At 51.5% G+C, this 14,360-nt stretch overlaps 2 protein-coding genes across 4 annotated transcripts in view; one reads left to right on the forward strand and one right to left on the reverse strand.

The window, feature by feature from the left end:
- The first annotated feature begins 628 nt into the window (after window positions 1-628).
- Window positions 629-13,677, forward strand: ABCF1 (ATP binding cassette subfamily F member 1). 3 transcript variants are annotated; one of them, XM_036868882.1, is made up of 25 exons: window positions 629-756; window positions 4,452-4,498; window positions 4,695-4,793; window positions 4,950-5,079; window positions 5,231-5,268; window positions 5,353-5,463; window positions 6,136-6,210; window positions 6,292-6,405; window positions 7,355-7,456; window positions 7,720-7,842; window positions 8,219-8,319; window positions 8,417-8,502; window positions 8,818-8,957; window positions 9,043-9,191; window positions 9,490-9,573; window positions 9,774-9,898; window positions 10,091-10,203; window positions 10,327-10,498; window positions 10,601-10,675; window positions 10,759-10,829; window positions 12,047-12,079; window positions 12,164-12,332; window positions 12,564-12,628; window positions 12,723-12,795; window positions 12,941-13,677. In XM_036868882.1, exons 1-25 carry the CDS (start codon window positions 684-686, stop codon window positions 13,105-13,107), a joined length of 2,535 nt encoding a protein of 844 aa, XP_036724777.1. In that variant the 5' UTR covers window positions 629-683; the 3' UTR covers window positions 13,108-13,677. The 3 variants fall into 3 exon arrangements, with proteins under 3 accessions (XP_036724777.1, XP_036724778.1, XP_036724779.1); XM_036868883.1 differs by having other exon boundaries at window positions 4,953-5,079; XM_036868884.1 differs by lacking the exon at window positions 6,136-6,210.
- The window catches only part of PPP1R10 (protein phosphatase 1 regulatory subunit 10), a 44,169-nt gene continuing 42,150 nt past the window's right edge, over window positions 12,342-14,360 (reverse strand). Inside the window, exon 20 of the mRNA XM_036868870.1 lies at window positions 12,342-12,661. Within this exon, the coding sequence (XP_036724765.1) occupies window positions 12,645-12,661 (17 nt within the window). The 3' untranslated portion in view covers window positions 12,342-12,644. The remainder of the gene's footprint in view (window positions 12,662-14,360) is intronic.

Genomic DNA, 14,360 nt, shown 5'->3' on the forward strand with positions numbered 1-14,360 from the left:
ACACACACACAAAAAAGAAGTGACCCAAATATTGATTGTGGTGGTGATTTAACAGGTGTGTACATGTCAAAACTTATCAAAGTGTACACTTTGCAGTTTATTGGCTGTCTACTGTATATGCAGTTTATGGTAACTCAATTACACCTCAGAAAAGCTGTTACCAAAAAAAAAAAGGTGAACTGAAGCTCCACCGCACCGTGATTTCTGTTTGTTAGGCTAGAGTTCCTCCTCGTTTACACCTCTACACCTCGGGATTTTGTGACACATCTCAACACTTGACCGACAAGGCCTCTTCCTGAGTCGGTGGACTGCGCCTTTCTGCTCCTAACCAGACATAAGGGGCTGGTACAAGGTAGCATTCAGTTTCTTAAAAAAAGAAAAGACAAAAGATGACTTCACTCTTTCATACTAGTCGGAAATTATTATGTTCAGTCGTTAGTCACGCGGCGTCGCGGAGTCACTGGGTTGGGGTTCCCCAACCGTCATAAACTTGCTGTCGCGACCCGAGCGGGCGGACCCGCGCCGCAAGCGGTCCCGAGAGATGAAGGCGCGGCGCGCTTGTGGGCCGTCCGGGGGCGGGGTCGACAGCGCAGGCGTAGAGAGCCCGCCTGGTTCCGGGCCCCAAGCTGCCGGAACCGGAAATAGCACCCGGCGTCGCCAAGATTGCCGTAACTGCCACCGCGATGCCGAAGGGGCCCAAGCAGCAGCCGCCGGAGCCCGAGTGGATCGGGGACGGAGAGACCACGAGCCCCACAGGTGAGGCTGGTAGGCAGGGAGGGAAGGAGATAGGAAAGAGAAGAAGAGAGAGAAGTCTGTGCGTGTCTTAGGAGAGGGTCACGGGGCGCGAAATTGATCGGGCCGTGCGAGGGCTACTGCGCATGCGTTCAGTGGGGCCGGGAAGAGTTTGCCCTGGCAGGAGGGCTTTTGGGGTGCCGGCGAAAGAAGAGGTGCCGGGGTGTCACGCAGGAACTTCAGTAAGACTGGGAAAGAGACGAGGAAGAGCGTATGGTACCGAGGGAGAGATGGGGAAAACTGAGAAAGTCCTGTTTTCTTCTCTTTTGGACATCTTCCCCACCACACGGTATTCCACATCCAGCACTTACATATTGATACAAGCTGTGCCTCGACCTCCTCCCTCTCTCTCTGTCTCTCTCTGTCTCTCTCTCTCTTACTTTCTCTCTCTCTCTCTCTCTCTCTCTCTCTCGCGCGCGCACGCGCGCGCACACACACACACACACACACATACACATTCTCACACTCACACTCCTACCCGTGGAACCCATTATCCCACCTGCTTCTTAAGAGAGGATGACTCCTTGCGCTCTTTCGTAAGACATCTTTCTGACTCAACTGGAGCAAGAGCATAGATACTGGGTGTTGGAATGGAGGATTAAGGTTTACTTAAAAGCAGCGGATGTTTATTGAGTACCTGTTTTTAATTATGCAGTGTAAATGCTGTGCTTTGGGGAGGGGAGAAAAAAATACGAAGACATCCTACCAGGCTTGAAGGTACTTCAAGAGGGAGATAAAATGGACACAAATAATTATAGTAGGTATACAGTGACTAACTTTACAGGCATTTATTGGATGCCTACTTTGTATCTGGTGCTGTGCAGAAGAACTGGAGGTGTAGGAATGAAAGATAAGCCTTGCCTATCGAGAAGGGGCAAGTGTAGTGGAGGGGACAGAGCATTAATCAGGCAGAGGCTGACAGAGTGTGATGAATGTCTTGAGAATGCTATGGGACTAGCATAGAGAGGGGCAACATCTATCAGATAGGGCGGGAGTGTCAGCAAAGCCTCCCAGGAATATGTGATAGCCGAGTTCGTTCTTGAAGGATCAGTGTGAGTTAGCAAGGGGAAGAACATCCTAAGTAAGCAGAGGGTGCAGTTAGTGCAGAGGTAGAGATGTAGTTGAGCCTGGCTGGTTCCCAGTATTGTGTGACTAGTGTGATGGGGTTGGAAAGATGTGCGGGAGACAGATAATGAAAGGCTTTATACACTACTCCAAGGAACTTAGTCCTAAAAACATTAAGAAGGAGGACCCATTGAAGTGCATAAGGAATGGTTGGAGAGAGGGAGACCATTTAGGAGGCTCTGGTAATGATCCCGGTGAGAAGTGGTAAGAGAGTAAGCCAGGGCATTGACTAGAACTGGGAACCAGCTAAATCAAGGGAGAAGAATTAAGGCTGACACTCACTTGAATAATGCAGTGGTTAGTAGGCTATTCATTGAAAGCAGTAGTGGGCTGTGGAGTGGGGAGTGGGAAGAGGTAAGGTCAGCTTTTGAATGCTGAGTTGGAGATTTCTGGGGAATTTTAAGAGGAGATGGCAAGGAGAGAGTTTGTTCGGTGGCTGTGGAGAGAGCTCTAGACTACGAGTAAGGACACAGGTGAGTGTAGTTGTACGGGGCATCCCCTAGAGAGTGTATGCAGATTGAAACGAAAAGACGTAGAAGGTGGGAACCCAAAAGAACCTCAACAATTAAGGGAAGTAAGGTAGAGAAGGAGGCTGAGGAGATGAGACCGAGAAAGGTGAGCAGCCGGAGAAACTAGAGGCAGACCAGCAGCAGCAGCAGGACCCCTGACGCTAAGTAGCAACAGGAAAGGAGAATTAAAAGGATGAGGAGGTCGGTAGCATGGAATGTTGCCAAGTAATCAAGCAAAATAAGGACTACAAAGAAACCTTTTCGGGTTGAACAACTAAGGGGACAGTGACAACTTTGAGAAAAGTAGTATTCATTAGAAGATGACAGCTGAATCAGGTTGCAGTATGTTCAAAAAGGAACGGGAGATGAGCAGGTGGAGCTAGTGTGGACTGCACTTTTGAGACTCAGTGAAGACAAGGATAGAAACAGTAATTGGGGGAGGAGATTGTAAGGTTACGGAAAGTGCTTTACTTGGCTTTGAAATTAGGAGCCACTTCAGTGATGTACTTACTAAGGGGAGGAGCCGTTAGAGGGGGAGACGTGGAGGATATAGCATAGCTTTAGCCACACTTAGCCTTTTCCTGTTCCTTGCTGATAATACTTTCTCACGCTTGAACCTGTGCACAGGCTTCTCTCCCGACGGTCGGGAGGTGTGGTTGTGTTAGTCCTTGGAGATACATTAGTGTCTGAGTCACTTCTCAGTGTTGTCAGGGTGCGCTGATCATGTCATTCCTTCTCGTGTACTGCAGTGAGTCCTCCTTCTTAATGGCTTTAGGATTAGACTCCTTGGAATAGCTTATAAAACCTTTCATTACTTTCTCCTGCACATCTTTTCAGTTCCATCACGCTAGTCACCCAACATGGGGATCAGATTTTGAAATGTGTTCAGGATGGAGGTCACAGATTAAGCAAAGACAGGCACAAGCATGCCTGGGAGTTAACCAAGGAGCGAGGAGAAGCCAGTGTCCAGAACACGGGTATGGATAGGGGAACAGAGATAGACAAGATAGGATGCGCCCTTTTAGTCTGTGAGGCCCTAAGTTATAGGGATTGTCCTTTATTATCTCCAGTTTTTGACACTGTAGATGCTCAGTATCTGAATAAATGATTACTATGGACTAGGTGGAAATCTGGTCTGAGAATACTCAATGTGGTAGATAGCAGAAAGCCTTTGTTTTGGGGTTTTTTGGGGAAGAAAAACCTAAGTGATTGCAGGAGTGCTTTTGGATAGAATTGGGTAGCAGTGGGTGGATGGGATGGTTGGGAGACGAATGTGATAGTGGATAGGCCTGGGCGTGGAGAGAAATCACGAGGCTGCTGGCTGCCTCCCAGTCTGATGTGGGAGGGAGTTAGACCTAGTCCCCTGCCTTCAGGGAAATGGGGATGGACAGAAAGGAGAAGTCGGAATTTGTTCAGTCAGTAAACTTTTATCGACTTCCCACTTTGCTCCCTGGGAACACAAGTTAAGCAGTCTCTCAGGTTGCTCTCTAGGATGAAGGACCGATGCCCAATTAAGTACAACAAGCGTGATTTGTGCTAGAAATGCGAGTGGAGCAGGTGCGGCATAGACCCAGGTGTCTGTTGACTTACCAGATGGCTCTGTTTCCATGGCCTGCAGGTTCCAAAAATGACATATCCCTAACTGAATTCATATTTTTGTCCTACCTTTCTCCCCCATGGGTGGTAGGGGTGGGGAGAGGGGTCCTTCTCTTCCAGTATATCCTGCGTTAATCAATGGTACCAATAGCCCAGCTAATTTTGCCAGCTAAAAACATTGGAGTCATCTCTGAATACTCTTACTTCTCACCTCTGCCATCACTCTGTGAATTCTCCTTCTCTGCCTCCCACTGCTAGCCTAGACCAGCCACCATTGTCTGTCTTGTGGGACAGTGCCAATGTCTAGGGAGTGGTAGTAGAGCTAGAAAAACAGTAAATAGGGTGGGGACCACTGAGAGCTTGGCAGGAGACATCAGGGTGCTTTGGAATTTGCAAATCATCATTCACAATGTCTGCTTAACCTTCTAGACAAAGTGGTGAAGAAAGGGAAGAAGGACAGGAAGACCAAAAAGACGGTGAGGAGAGAGGACTGTGGGTGTTTCCGAGCAGAAGGTGGCCCTTTGAAGGCGGTGGGGGCCCAAGGGAGGGGACGAGGTCTTGTCAGGAGAGGGAGCAAGGTGGGATGGAGTGGAAGGTCTCTGGGCTCGTGTGTGGTGAAGGGCTTGGTTGGTTTCTGAGCCATGTTTACCTAGATCTTAACTCCCGTTATAGTTCTTCGAAGAGCTGGCAGTAGAAGACAGACAGGCTGGGGAAGAAAAGAAAGTGCTCAAGGAGAAGGAGCAGCAACAGCAGCAGCAGCAGCAGCAGCAGGTACAGGTGTCCGGGCCCCACCGCTACATGGAGGCCTCCATGGGTCCGCCAGCCCCTCTGCAGCCCGCACTGGGTCACTCAGCTGACGGGGAGCTCTCTCTGGAGCAGAGATACAGCAGCGGCCTGGGCTTCATTCTCTCACTGTTTGGCTTTCAGCAGCAAAAAAAGAAGCGAGACACTCGAAAAAGCCGTCGGAAAAAGGATGTGGATGATGACGGAGAGGAGAAGGAGCTCATGGAGCGTCTTAAGAAGCTCTCAGTGCCGGCCAGTGATGAGGAGGAGGAGGGTAAATGTCCCGAGGGGAAATGGGTACCTGGAACCCTTTAGTCATGAAGAGTCAGGAGCCTCATTCCTTGCTTTTGGAGCTGGATTAGATTAAGGAGCAGGACATTGTAATTCTCCTTTCCTGTCTCACCTTCTCCCCCTTGTCATTTCAGTACCTGCCCCAGTACCCCGAGGAGGGAAGAAAACCAAGGTAAGCCATCTGTGTGGTAGACAGAGACCCCAGGGGTGCAGCCTTGACCATCCCGCTGACTTCTCTGGCCCTTTCATTCTCCAGGGTGGTAATGTTTTTGCAGCCCTGATTCAGGATCAGAGTGAGGAAGAAGAGGAGGAGGAAGAAAAACATCCTCCTAAGCCAGCCAAGCCAGAGAAAAATCGGATCAATAAGGTGATAGTGGTGGCTCTGCCAGTCACTCCCACCCCGTGTAGCACCTCTGGCCACAGTGTGGTAATTTCCTGGCTTCTTTTCCTGCTTTTTAGCTAGCTCTTCTAGGCCAGTCTTGCTTACACTGTCAAAGTCAGCTTTTTAAAATATTCTTCATCACTCGGAAATTTACAGTGATCCTGTTGCTTTCAAACTCAAAATATAAAACAAAGGCCTTCAGGTCTTTGCCCTTCCACTTGGACCCCTCTGCAGGGTTACTTGGGACTTCTCCATGTATACCTTTCAGATTAGCCTGATCACATCTTGGCATCCAGCTTGACTGTGTGTTGAAACCTTTGTTCTTTATGCCTTCTCTTCCCTCTTCCTAGAACACCTTCACTAAGCCCACATCCATTACCTCTTCTCGAGATTTGTCCTCTTGAGGAAGCCCTCCATTGCTAGGGCCATCTCACCCACGTGGCTCACTTGCCTGACTCACAGTCCCTTAGCTTTGCTGATATTCTCTAGTCGCCTCTTCACTATCTTTATCCAGCCGGAGACTAGGGTTTTTCTGGGTCTCATTTTCTCCCTGGCAGACTCAGTATAGTTAACTGCTACTCCTAGACTCCCTAGAAACTCTTGTTAAGCTACAATATAGCAAATTAATTTGTGTGTGTCTGTGTGTGTCTTCTCCAGGCTGTATCTCAGGAACAACAGCCAGGGCTCAAGGGCAAAAAGGGAAAGGAGGAGAAATCAAAGGGGAAAGCCAAGGTGAGGGAGTATAGGCAGGAGGAGGGGCTGGGTCTCAGGAATTAGAGCATTTCATCAAACTTGCTGTCTTTTCCCTGGTAGCCTCAAAATAAATTTGCTGCTCTGGACAATGAAGAGGAGGAGGATGAAGAGGAAATAACAAAAGAAGAGGAACCACCCAAGCAAGGGAAGGAGAAGGCCAAGAAGGCAGAGCAGGTTTGTATTTTGGTGTTGGGGAAGGTGGGCTGAGGGACTAGGACTCTGTGGCCCTTGGGCAGGGGGCAGGATCTGGGAGTGCTCTTACTCTCCAGAGCAGGAGTTGGCAAACTTTTTTTTTTTGTCCCTGCCATACGGCTTGCGGGATCTTAGTTCCCCAACCAGGGATTGAACCCGGGCCCATGGCACTGAAACCGTGGAGTCCTAACCACTGGACCACCAGGCAAGTCCCAGGCAAACTTCTATAAAGGGACACATAATAAATATTTTCGGCTTTGCAGGCCATATGCAATCTCTGATGCATATTCTTCTTCTTTTCTATTTTTGGAAAAATTCCTTGAAAATGTAAAAACCATTCTTAGCTCAAGGGGCATCATTGGCAACTCCTGATCCAGAGAGGAAATGATGTGGGCCTTAGGCTCAGTCAGTCTGAGTTCTGGCTCTTGCCACTCACTGTGTGACCTTGAGTACATTTTTCCATCTCCTTGGGTCTCGGTTTTCTTATCTGTGTGATCTAGTGATCTCTGAGCTCCCTCGTACCGTTAGCACTTGCTAGTTCTGATTTTGCTGGATTTCTCAGTGACTGTATGCTAGGGCTTCCAGACCTTTTCCCTGCATGTTAATGTGTAGGCCACTGATACATGAGAAAAAGAACCTCATATAACTCTCAATTACACTGTATTGGCAGTTACATAGTTACAGTACATAGTTACAGGTACACATACATTATTACATTTCATACATAAATACTCATACCATTTCTGGTGGCAAAAATGGATACAGGGCTGCAAGGAGAGCAGGGCGGGTATGAGAATGGGAGCAGATCCACCAGTGTATTTCAGGACCCTGGTGGAGAGAGACAGAGCTGACTGTGGAACTGGGGGTACGTGATGTGAAGTCTGAGTTCTAGAAGGGGTCCCTTGTTTTTACCATCCCCTGGTTCTCACAGGGCTCAGAGGAAGGAGAGGAGGAGGAGGAAGAAGGGGAGTCCAAGGCTGATGATCCCTACGCTCACCTTAGCAAGAAGGAAAAGAAGAAACTGAAGAAACAGGTAAAACCTTGGGTTCTTGGTGGTCAAAGGTGGGAGAATCTGATTTTTTTTTTTTTTTTTTTTCCTTAACGCTTCAAGTGGGGACATGTGAATTAGGGGACAAGAAGGAGCGCTTTGGGTGCTATGTCAAGTAGAACAGTTGGAGTAAGGAAATAATTGCGCTCTGTGAGCCTTGTCTCGGTGTCTGGTGACGTGGGGCTGTATTGTGGTGATGGGAAAGTGGCAGGCAATAGCCTCAAATGTGATTTTTCCTTCCTTCTCAGATGGAGTATGAGCGCCAGGTGGCTTCATTAAAAGCAGCCAATGCTGCTGAAAATGACTTTTCCGTGTCACAAGCAGAGGTGTCTTCCCGCCAGGCCATGTTAGAAAATGCATCTGACATCAAGGTAAGATCTGAGGGGGCCCCTCTACCAGCTCACCCAGGGACCTGCCACTTCTCACCTTCCCCTGAGTGGCCACGGCAACCGAGGAAGTGGGTATGAATGGGAAGTCCATTGGGAAGAAAGCTTGGAGCCATTCTCTACACCTTGAGTTCTGCCAACTTGAGTGAGAAGATAGAAGAACCAGCATAAGGGTCCACCCTTGGAGGGAAGCAAGGCGGGACAGGCTGGCCGCGCTTAGGATTTGGAGACTGATTAGAGGCAGTGGTTGGGGAAGGGGCCGGTGTGGTGAGAAGAGGGGACTTCCCTGCAGAGAGAAAGCTGCAGCTGCTGTCTGGAAGGGAGAGTTCTCATGTGCGCGCTCCTTCCCTGACAACTGCAGCTGGAGAAGTTCAGCATCTCCGCCCACGGCAAGGAGCTGTTTGTCAACGCAGACCTGTACATTGTCGCCAGCCGCCGCTATGGGCTGGTGGGACCCAATGGGTGAGGAGAGGAGGGGCTGGAGCTATGAGAGGGGCGGGGCTGGAAGGAGAAGAGACTTCTCTGAGGCGGCCTGGTCCTAAAAGCTCTCATCCCCCAGCAAGGGCAAGACCACTCTCCTCAAGCACATCGCCAACCGAGCCCTGAGCATCCCTCCCAACATTGACGTGCTGCTCTGTGAGCAGGGTGAGGCCGCTGGTGGGAGAGGGGCTTGCTGGGGAGGTGAAACTGAGGGGCCTGAGGGGGGCCGCCACTGGGGTACAGGAGCCAACGAAGAATAGAAGAAACCGTGGTTGTAGAGTTGGAAGGGTTATGTGGGGAGACTGGGCACTGGGAAATGGTGCTAAAGAAGGGGGAGAAGAGATGAGAGACTGGAGAATATTTTATTTGGAACAAGTACAAAGAGCTGGGCAGGGTCAGGCAAACCAGAAACAGAGCTGCAGGGAAGAGGGAATAGGAGGCTTGGCCCTTGGGACACCCTGACTTCTCCCCTGCCCCCAGAGGTGGTAGCCGATGAGACGCCGGCCGTGCAGGCTGTTCTCCGAGCCGACACCAAGCGCTTGAAGCTGTTGGAAGAGGAGCGGCAGCTTCAGGGACAGCTGGAGCAGGGCGATGACGCGGCTGCCGAGAGGCTCGAGAAGGTAGAGGAGATGGCGCAGGGGACACGGGCTAAGACTGGGGGCTCCTGGGACCTCGCAGCATGTGTCCTCTTCTCCCTCCTCCCAGGTGTATGAGGAATTGCGGGCTACCGGGGCGGCAGCTGCAGAGGCCAAAGCCCGCCGGATCCTGGCCGGTCTGGGCTTTGACCCTGAGATGCAGAATCGACCCACACAGAAGTTCTCGGGGGGCTGGCGCATGCGCGTCTCCCTGGCCAGGTGGGAGCCCCCTCACCACCCTCCCCTCCAGCCTCCGTCCACCAGGGCTCTTTCCCTTCTTCCCGTTCTTCTGAGGCCATCTTCTCCCTCCCTTACTGTCTGCCTTGTCAGACTCGGGATCTTTTCTCCCTACCTGGGGGTGTATTCTGTCTCTGTGTCTCCTGCCTGGGAACTGTCTAAGGAGAGATTGGGAAGGAGTGTTCATGGTCTCAGGCTCCACTTACCAGAGGCTTCTCTGGGTTCTCTGAGCAAGGGTCGTCTTCCCCCTGACTCTGCATTCTGCTGCCCTGCCCTCTAGGGCGCTATTCATGGAGCCCACACTGCTGATGTTGGATGAGCCCACCAACCACCTGGACCTCAACGCTGTCATCTGGCTCAATAAGTGAGTAGCCCTTGATTACAGCCTTTGCATCGTTGGTTCGCATTCTGCCCTCATTTCCTCTAGCTGGTCTCCACTCTGCCCTTGACAGCTCGCACTCCAGCCCCCGCTCTTTCACTCCCTGCCCCCCATGCTCTGTCTGCTTCCCCTGACTCCACCCTAACCTGGCCATTGTGACATTTCCACACTTCTCTAAAACCCAGCTACCTCCAAGGTTGGCGGAAGACGCTGCTCATCGTCTCCCATGACCAGGGCTTCCTGGATGACGTCTGTACCGATATCATCCATCTTGATGCCCAGCGGCTCCATTACTACAGGGGCAATTACAGTAAGGAGGATCGTTTTGGGGCAAGGAAAGGGGTGGTTCCTGGAGAAAGGCCTGGGAGGGAGGGCCTGTAGGGTTGTGGTGATAGAATTCTGAGTCTTTCAGAATTCTAGACAACGACGCCTGCCCCCATCCTCCCCCGTCCTGCTGGGGAGAGGGACAACCATCGATGCCCATTCCCCTCTCTTGCCCCAGTGACCTTCAAGAAGATGTACCAGCAGAAGCAGAAGGAACTGCTGAAGCAGTATGAGAAGCAGGAGAAAAAGCTGAAGGAGTTAAAGGCGGGCGGCAAGTCGACCAAGCAGGCGGTGAGCACCTGGGTCTTCCTGGGATGGGGTCTTCTCAAGAGAAGGAGCAAGACTCGGGCCCTGCCTGCCTTTCGAGGCCTTCTGTGAAGGGTGCGGATGTCTCCCTTTCCCCTTCTTCCCCAGGAAAAGCAAACAAAGGAAGCCCTGACTCGAAAGCAGCAGAAGTGCCGGAGGAAGAACCAGGATGAGGAGTCACAGGAGGCCCCCGAGCTCCTGAAGCGCCCCAGGGAGTACACCGTGCGCTTCACGTTCCCTGACCCGCCGCCACTCAGCCCTCCGGTGCTGGGCCTGCACGGTGAGCGGCTGCGGCCCTGCCTTCCCTCCACACCAGGACATTCGGGGCACCCTCGGGGGACTCTGAAGAGAAAATAAAGTGCTTCTTTTCCTGGCCTCTCAGGTGTGACGTTTGGCTATGAGGGGCAGAAACCACTCTTTAAGAATCTGGATTTTGGCATTGACATGGACTCAAGGAGTGAGTTGGCAGGGGAGGCTCAGGAGCCCCAGGGAGAGTTTCTGGGGACCTCGCCTCTTTGACCTCTGTCTTCCTTCTGGCAGTCTGCATCGTGGGCCCTAACGGTGTGGGGAAGAGCACCCTGCTGCTGCTGCTGACAGGCAAGCTGACGCCGGTGAGTCCGGGAGCCAGGAAGGGGGGACGGCTGTGCCCCAGAGGCTGCAGTCGGGGGCCCCTCTGTGCCGTGGAGAGTTAAATACAGAACTTGTCATGGATGGTGTGTTTCCTTGAGAGGTGCTGTAGAGGAGGACAGTTTAGATCAGGCGGGGAGAAGAGCCAGGAGAAGTGGGGCCAGGCTAGGGGCACGCGCCTCCCCCTCTGCCCCCTGCCATGTGTTTAAGTTATGCAAGAAATACATGCCCGTTGTAGAGAGGTTAGAAATTGCACAAGCCAGGGAATTCCCTGGCGGTCCAGTGGTAAGGACTCGGAGCTTTCACTGCCATGGGCCCGGGTTCAATCTCTGGTCGGTGAACTAAGATCCCTCAAGCTGCGCGGCACCGCTGAAAAAAAAAAAGAAAAAGAAATTGCGTAAGCCAGAGAAAAATCTAGAGGTCACCTGTATTAATTTTGATGGATTGCTTTCCCCTTTTTTCCTTTACAAGCGTGCATATAATTTTTTTTTAACGAAAGTGGCCTATCGTGTGAATTGTTCTGTAACCAGCTTTTTCCAGATAATGTACATCAAGCGTTTTTCCGTGCCAGTAATCCTATGTGTGCATTCATTTCGTATGGATCTGCCATAGTTTATTTGATGTCAGTCGTTTAGATTATTTCTGATTTTTCACTAAAGGACAAAATTATAGTAAGTAGTCTTATTATACCTGTTCATGAATTTAGTTTTCCTTAGGATAAATTCCCTAGAATTGCTTTGGGGACTTTTGTGGCGTTATGTAGTGCTTAGGTGGGTTGTAGCCATCTGTCCGCCCTCCAAGAAAGTGTTGAGAGGGCCCATTGCCTCACACCCACAGAGAGTAGATCTTCAGAAAGGTGTTCTAGATCCTCCCACAAACTGTCTCTTAATCCCCATCTGAGGTGGAACCCTGACAACATCTTGCTGGAAGGCGGGGTTGGGGATGGGGGTCCTTTACTTGTGGTCAGTCTGCTCCTGGTTCTGAATCTCTGCTTTTTGTCTCCCCCTCCTTGATTCTCTTCTTGCTTCTGATTTCCTGGGCCTGCCTTGGTCACGTTCAGGAGCACGCCCATGTCCCCTTTCTCACACTGGCTTGTTCCCAGCCCGGTTCTGGTGTTTAGCTCCCCTTCAGAAAAGTTGGGGTGTGGAGCTGCAGCTCCTTTCCCCTTCCCCTTAGCTCCCCCCTTGCTTTTTCCTTGCAGACTCGTGGGGAAATGAGGAAGAACCACCGGCTGGTAAGTGGCTTTGGGAATCAGGGAGTAAGAGGCCGACAGAGGAAGTATGACTTTGACCGACCACCTCCCTCTCCTCTCGGGCAGAAAATTGGCTTCTTCAACCAGCAGTACGCAGAGCAGCTGCACATGGAGGAGACGCCCACCGAGTACTTGCAGCAGGGCTTCAACCTGCCCTACCAGGATGCCCGCAAGTGCCTGGGCCGCTTCGGCCTGGAGAGTCACGCCCACACCATACAGATCTGCAAACTCTCTGGTACCAGGGGCCAGGGCAGGTGTCCCCGTCCTTAGCCTTCATACCTGCAGACTGTCCCTAGAGGCAGGAGGAAAGAGGAACTGGGACTTGGGGGACCTCACGGCGTGCGCGCGCGCGCACGCGCGCACACACACACACACACACACACACACACACACACACATTCAGGGTTTACCTGGAGAAATGTCAGGTGGTGAAAGGTGCGGTGGATCTCCTTTCCCTTTGCTACAGGTGGGCAGAAAGCCCGAGTTGTGTTTGCAGAGCTGGCCTGTCGGGAGCCTGATGTCCTCATCTTGGTGAGTGAGCTGGACTTCAGGGCTGGGGTAAGGCTGACAGAAAGGAAAGGTAGGAGTCGTAACTCTCAGTCACGGGATGCCTCCTCCCCCATAGGACGAGCCCACCAATAACCTGGACATTGAGTCTATCGACGCTCTTGGGGAGGCCATCAACGAATACAAGGGTGGTGAGTCAGCTCAGGGCGCGCCCTCCTCCTCCCCGCCTTGGGGACGGGGCTGTGGTGTCTTTCGGCTGGGCGCCCTCCTCTCAGGTTCTGATTCCCCTCTTCCTCCTTCCTCCCTGCCCTCCGTTCTCGCCATCTTTCTTCAAAGCTGTGATCGTCGTCAGCCATGATGCCCGACTTATCACAGAAACCAACTGCCAGCTGTGGGTGGTGGAGGAGCGGAGCGTTAGCCAGATCGATGGTGACTTCGAAGACTACAAGCGGGAGGTGTTGGAGGCCCTGGGTGAAGTCGTGGTCAACCGGCCCCGAGAGTGAGCTTTCCTTCCTGGACATCCCCTCGTCTCCTCTCCACTCGGAAGCCTGCTCTGGTCTGCAGCTGGCGCAGCAGCTACTCGGGTACATGAAGGCGGAGCGTGGTCTTGATGTGACCAGGATACCGCTTTGATTGCTTCCTCTTCTCTGAAAGACTTGTCTGATTGCTCTCTTCAGATAACTGAGCTGGCCTTGTCCTTGAAATCCCTCTGTACAAGCAGAGGTGAGCTTTGTTATGGGGTTCCATCCAGCCAAGCTCGTGTGGCCAGTTGTCTGAGACTCTGTCCTCACTCAGAAGCCTGCGTCTGGTCCGCCTCAAAGCTTCAGGCCCAGCTGCTGCCCTGTTCTGTGAGTGGTGCTGCTTTTTTCTGGTGGATTTAATGCTGGCCTAACTGATACAAACAGCTGGTGCAGCTCAGAGCTGGAGGAGAGTTCTGAGGCCTGTGCTGTCACCCAGGATTTGGTGCCTGCAGTCTCTAGTCTGGTTGGGGACTTGGGGGCAGGAAAGGAATGCTGCTGAACTTGAATCACCCTTTACAAGGGGAAGAAATAAAGGAAAGGAGTTGCACCGCCCTGTCACTGTTTGGAGATTTCGTGGGAGCTGGAACTGTTCTTACTCTTGATTTGCTTTGTTCGGTTTACTAGCAGCGGTTAGTATCCTCTCTTCCCCACCAGTACACGTGGGTCTGACTTGCAGCCTTACTGCACTTTAGATGGTGCTCACTGTTTGAGGAGCCTCCCTCCCTTCCCACAGCCCTTCCGACAAGGACAAGGGAAAGTGAGTCATCCCTTCCAACTAGGACACTCGGGTTTCTCACTATCCAAGCTCCGCCCTGGTATCAGGGACCAGAGAGCTGATCCTCCCAGACGTTACTAAATCAGCCAACATGTACAGCACCTTGCGGTATGCAAAAAGGGAAGAGACAAGGTCTGCCTTCATGAATAGTCTAGATAGAGAAGACTTAGAAAATAAGACATGAGTGTATAGCGTGATACGATTAATTGCCAAATGTGTGGTGCTCTAGATTCTAAGTTGCCTTGAGCTCATAGAAGAGAAAGATTATCCAGAACTTGGTTATTTGGCGGGATGACTTGAGGGTGGACCTTGAAATAGTAAGGATTCTTCTTTAAAAATTTATTTATTAATTTATTGTTGGCTGCATTGGGTCTTTGTTGCTGCGCACAGGCTTTCACTAGTTGCGGCGAGTGGGGGCTACTCTTCGTTGTGATGCGCGGGCTTCTCATTGCGGTGGCTT

Source organism: Balaenoptera musculus, chromosome 11, assembly GCF_009873245.2.
Source record: "Balaenoptera musculus isolate JJ_BM4_2016_0621 chromosome 11, mBalMus1.pri.v3, whole genome shotgun sequence".
In the NCBI taxonomy this organism is placed as follows: domain Eukaryota; kingdom Metazoa; phylum Chordata; class Mammalia; order Artiodactyla; family Balaenopteridae; genus Balaenoptera; species Balaenoptera musculus.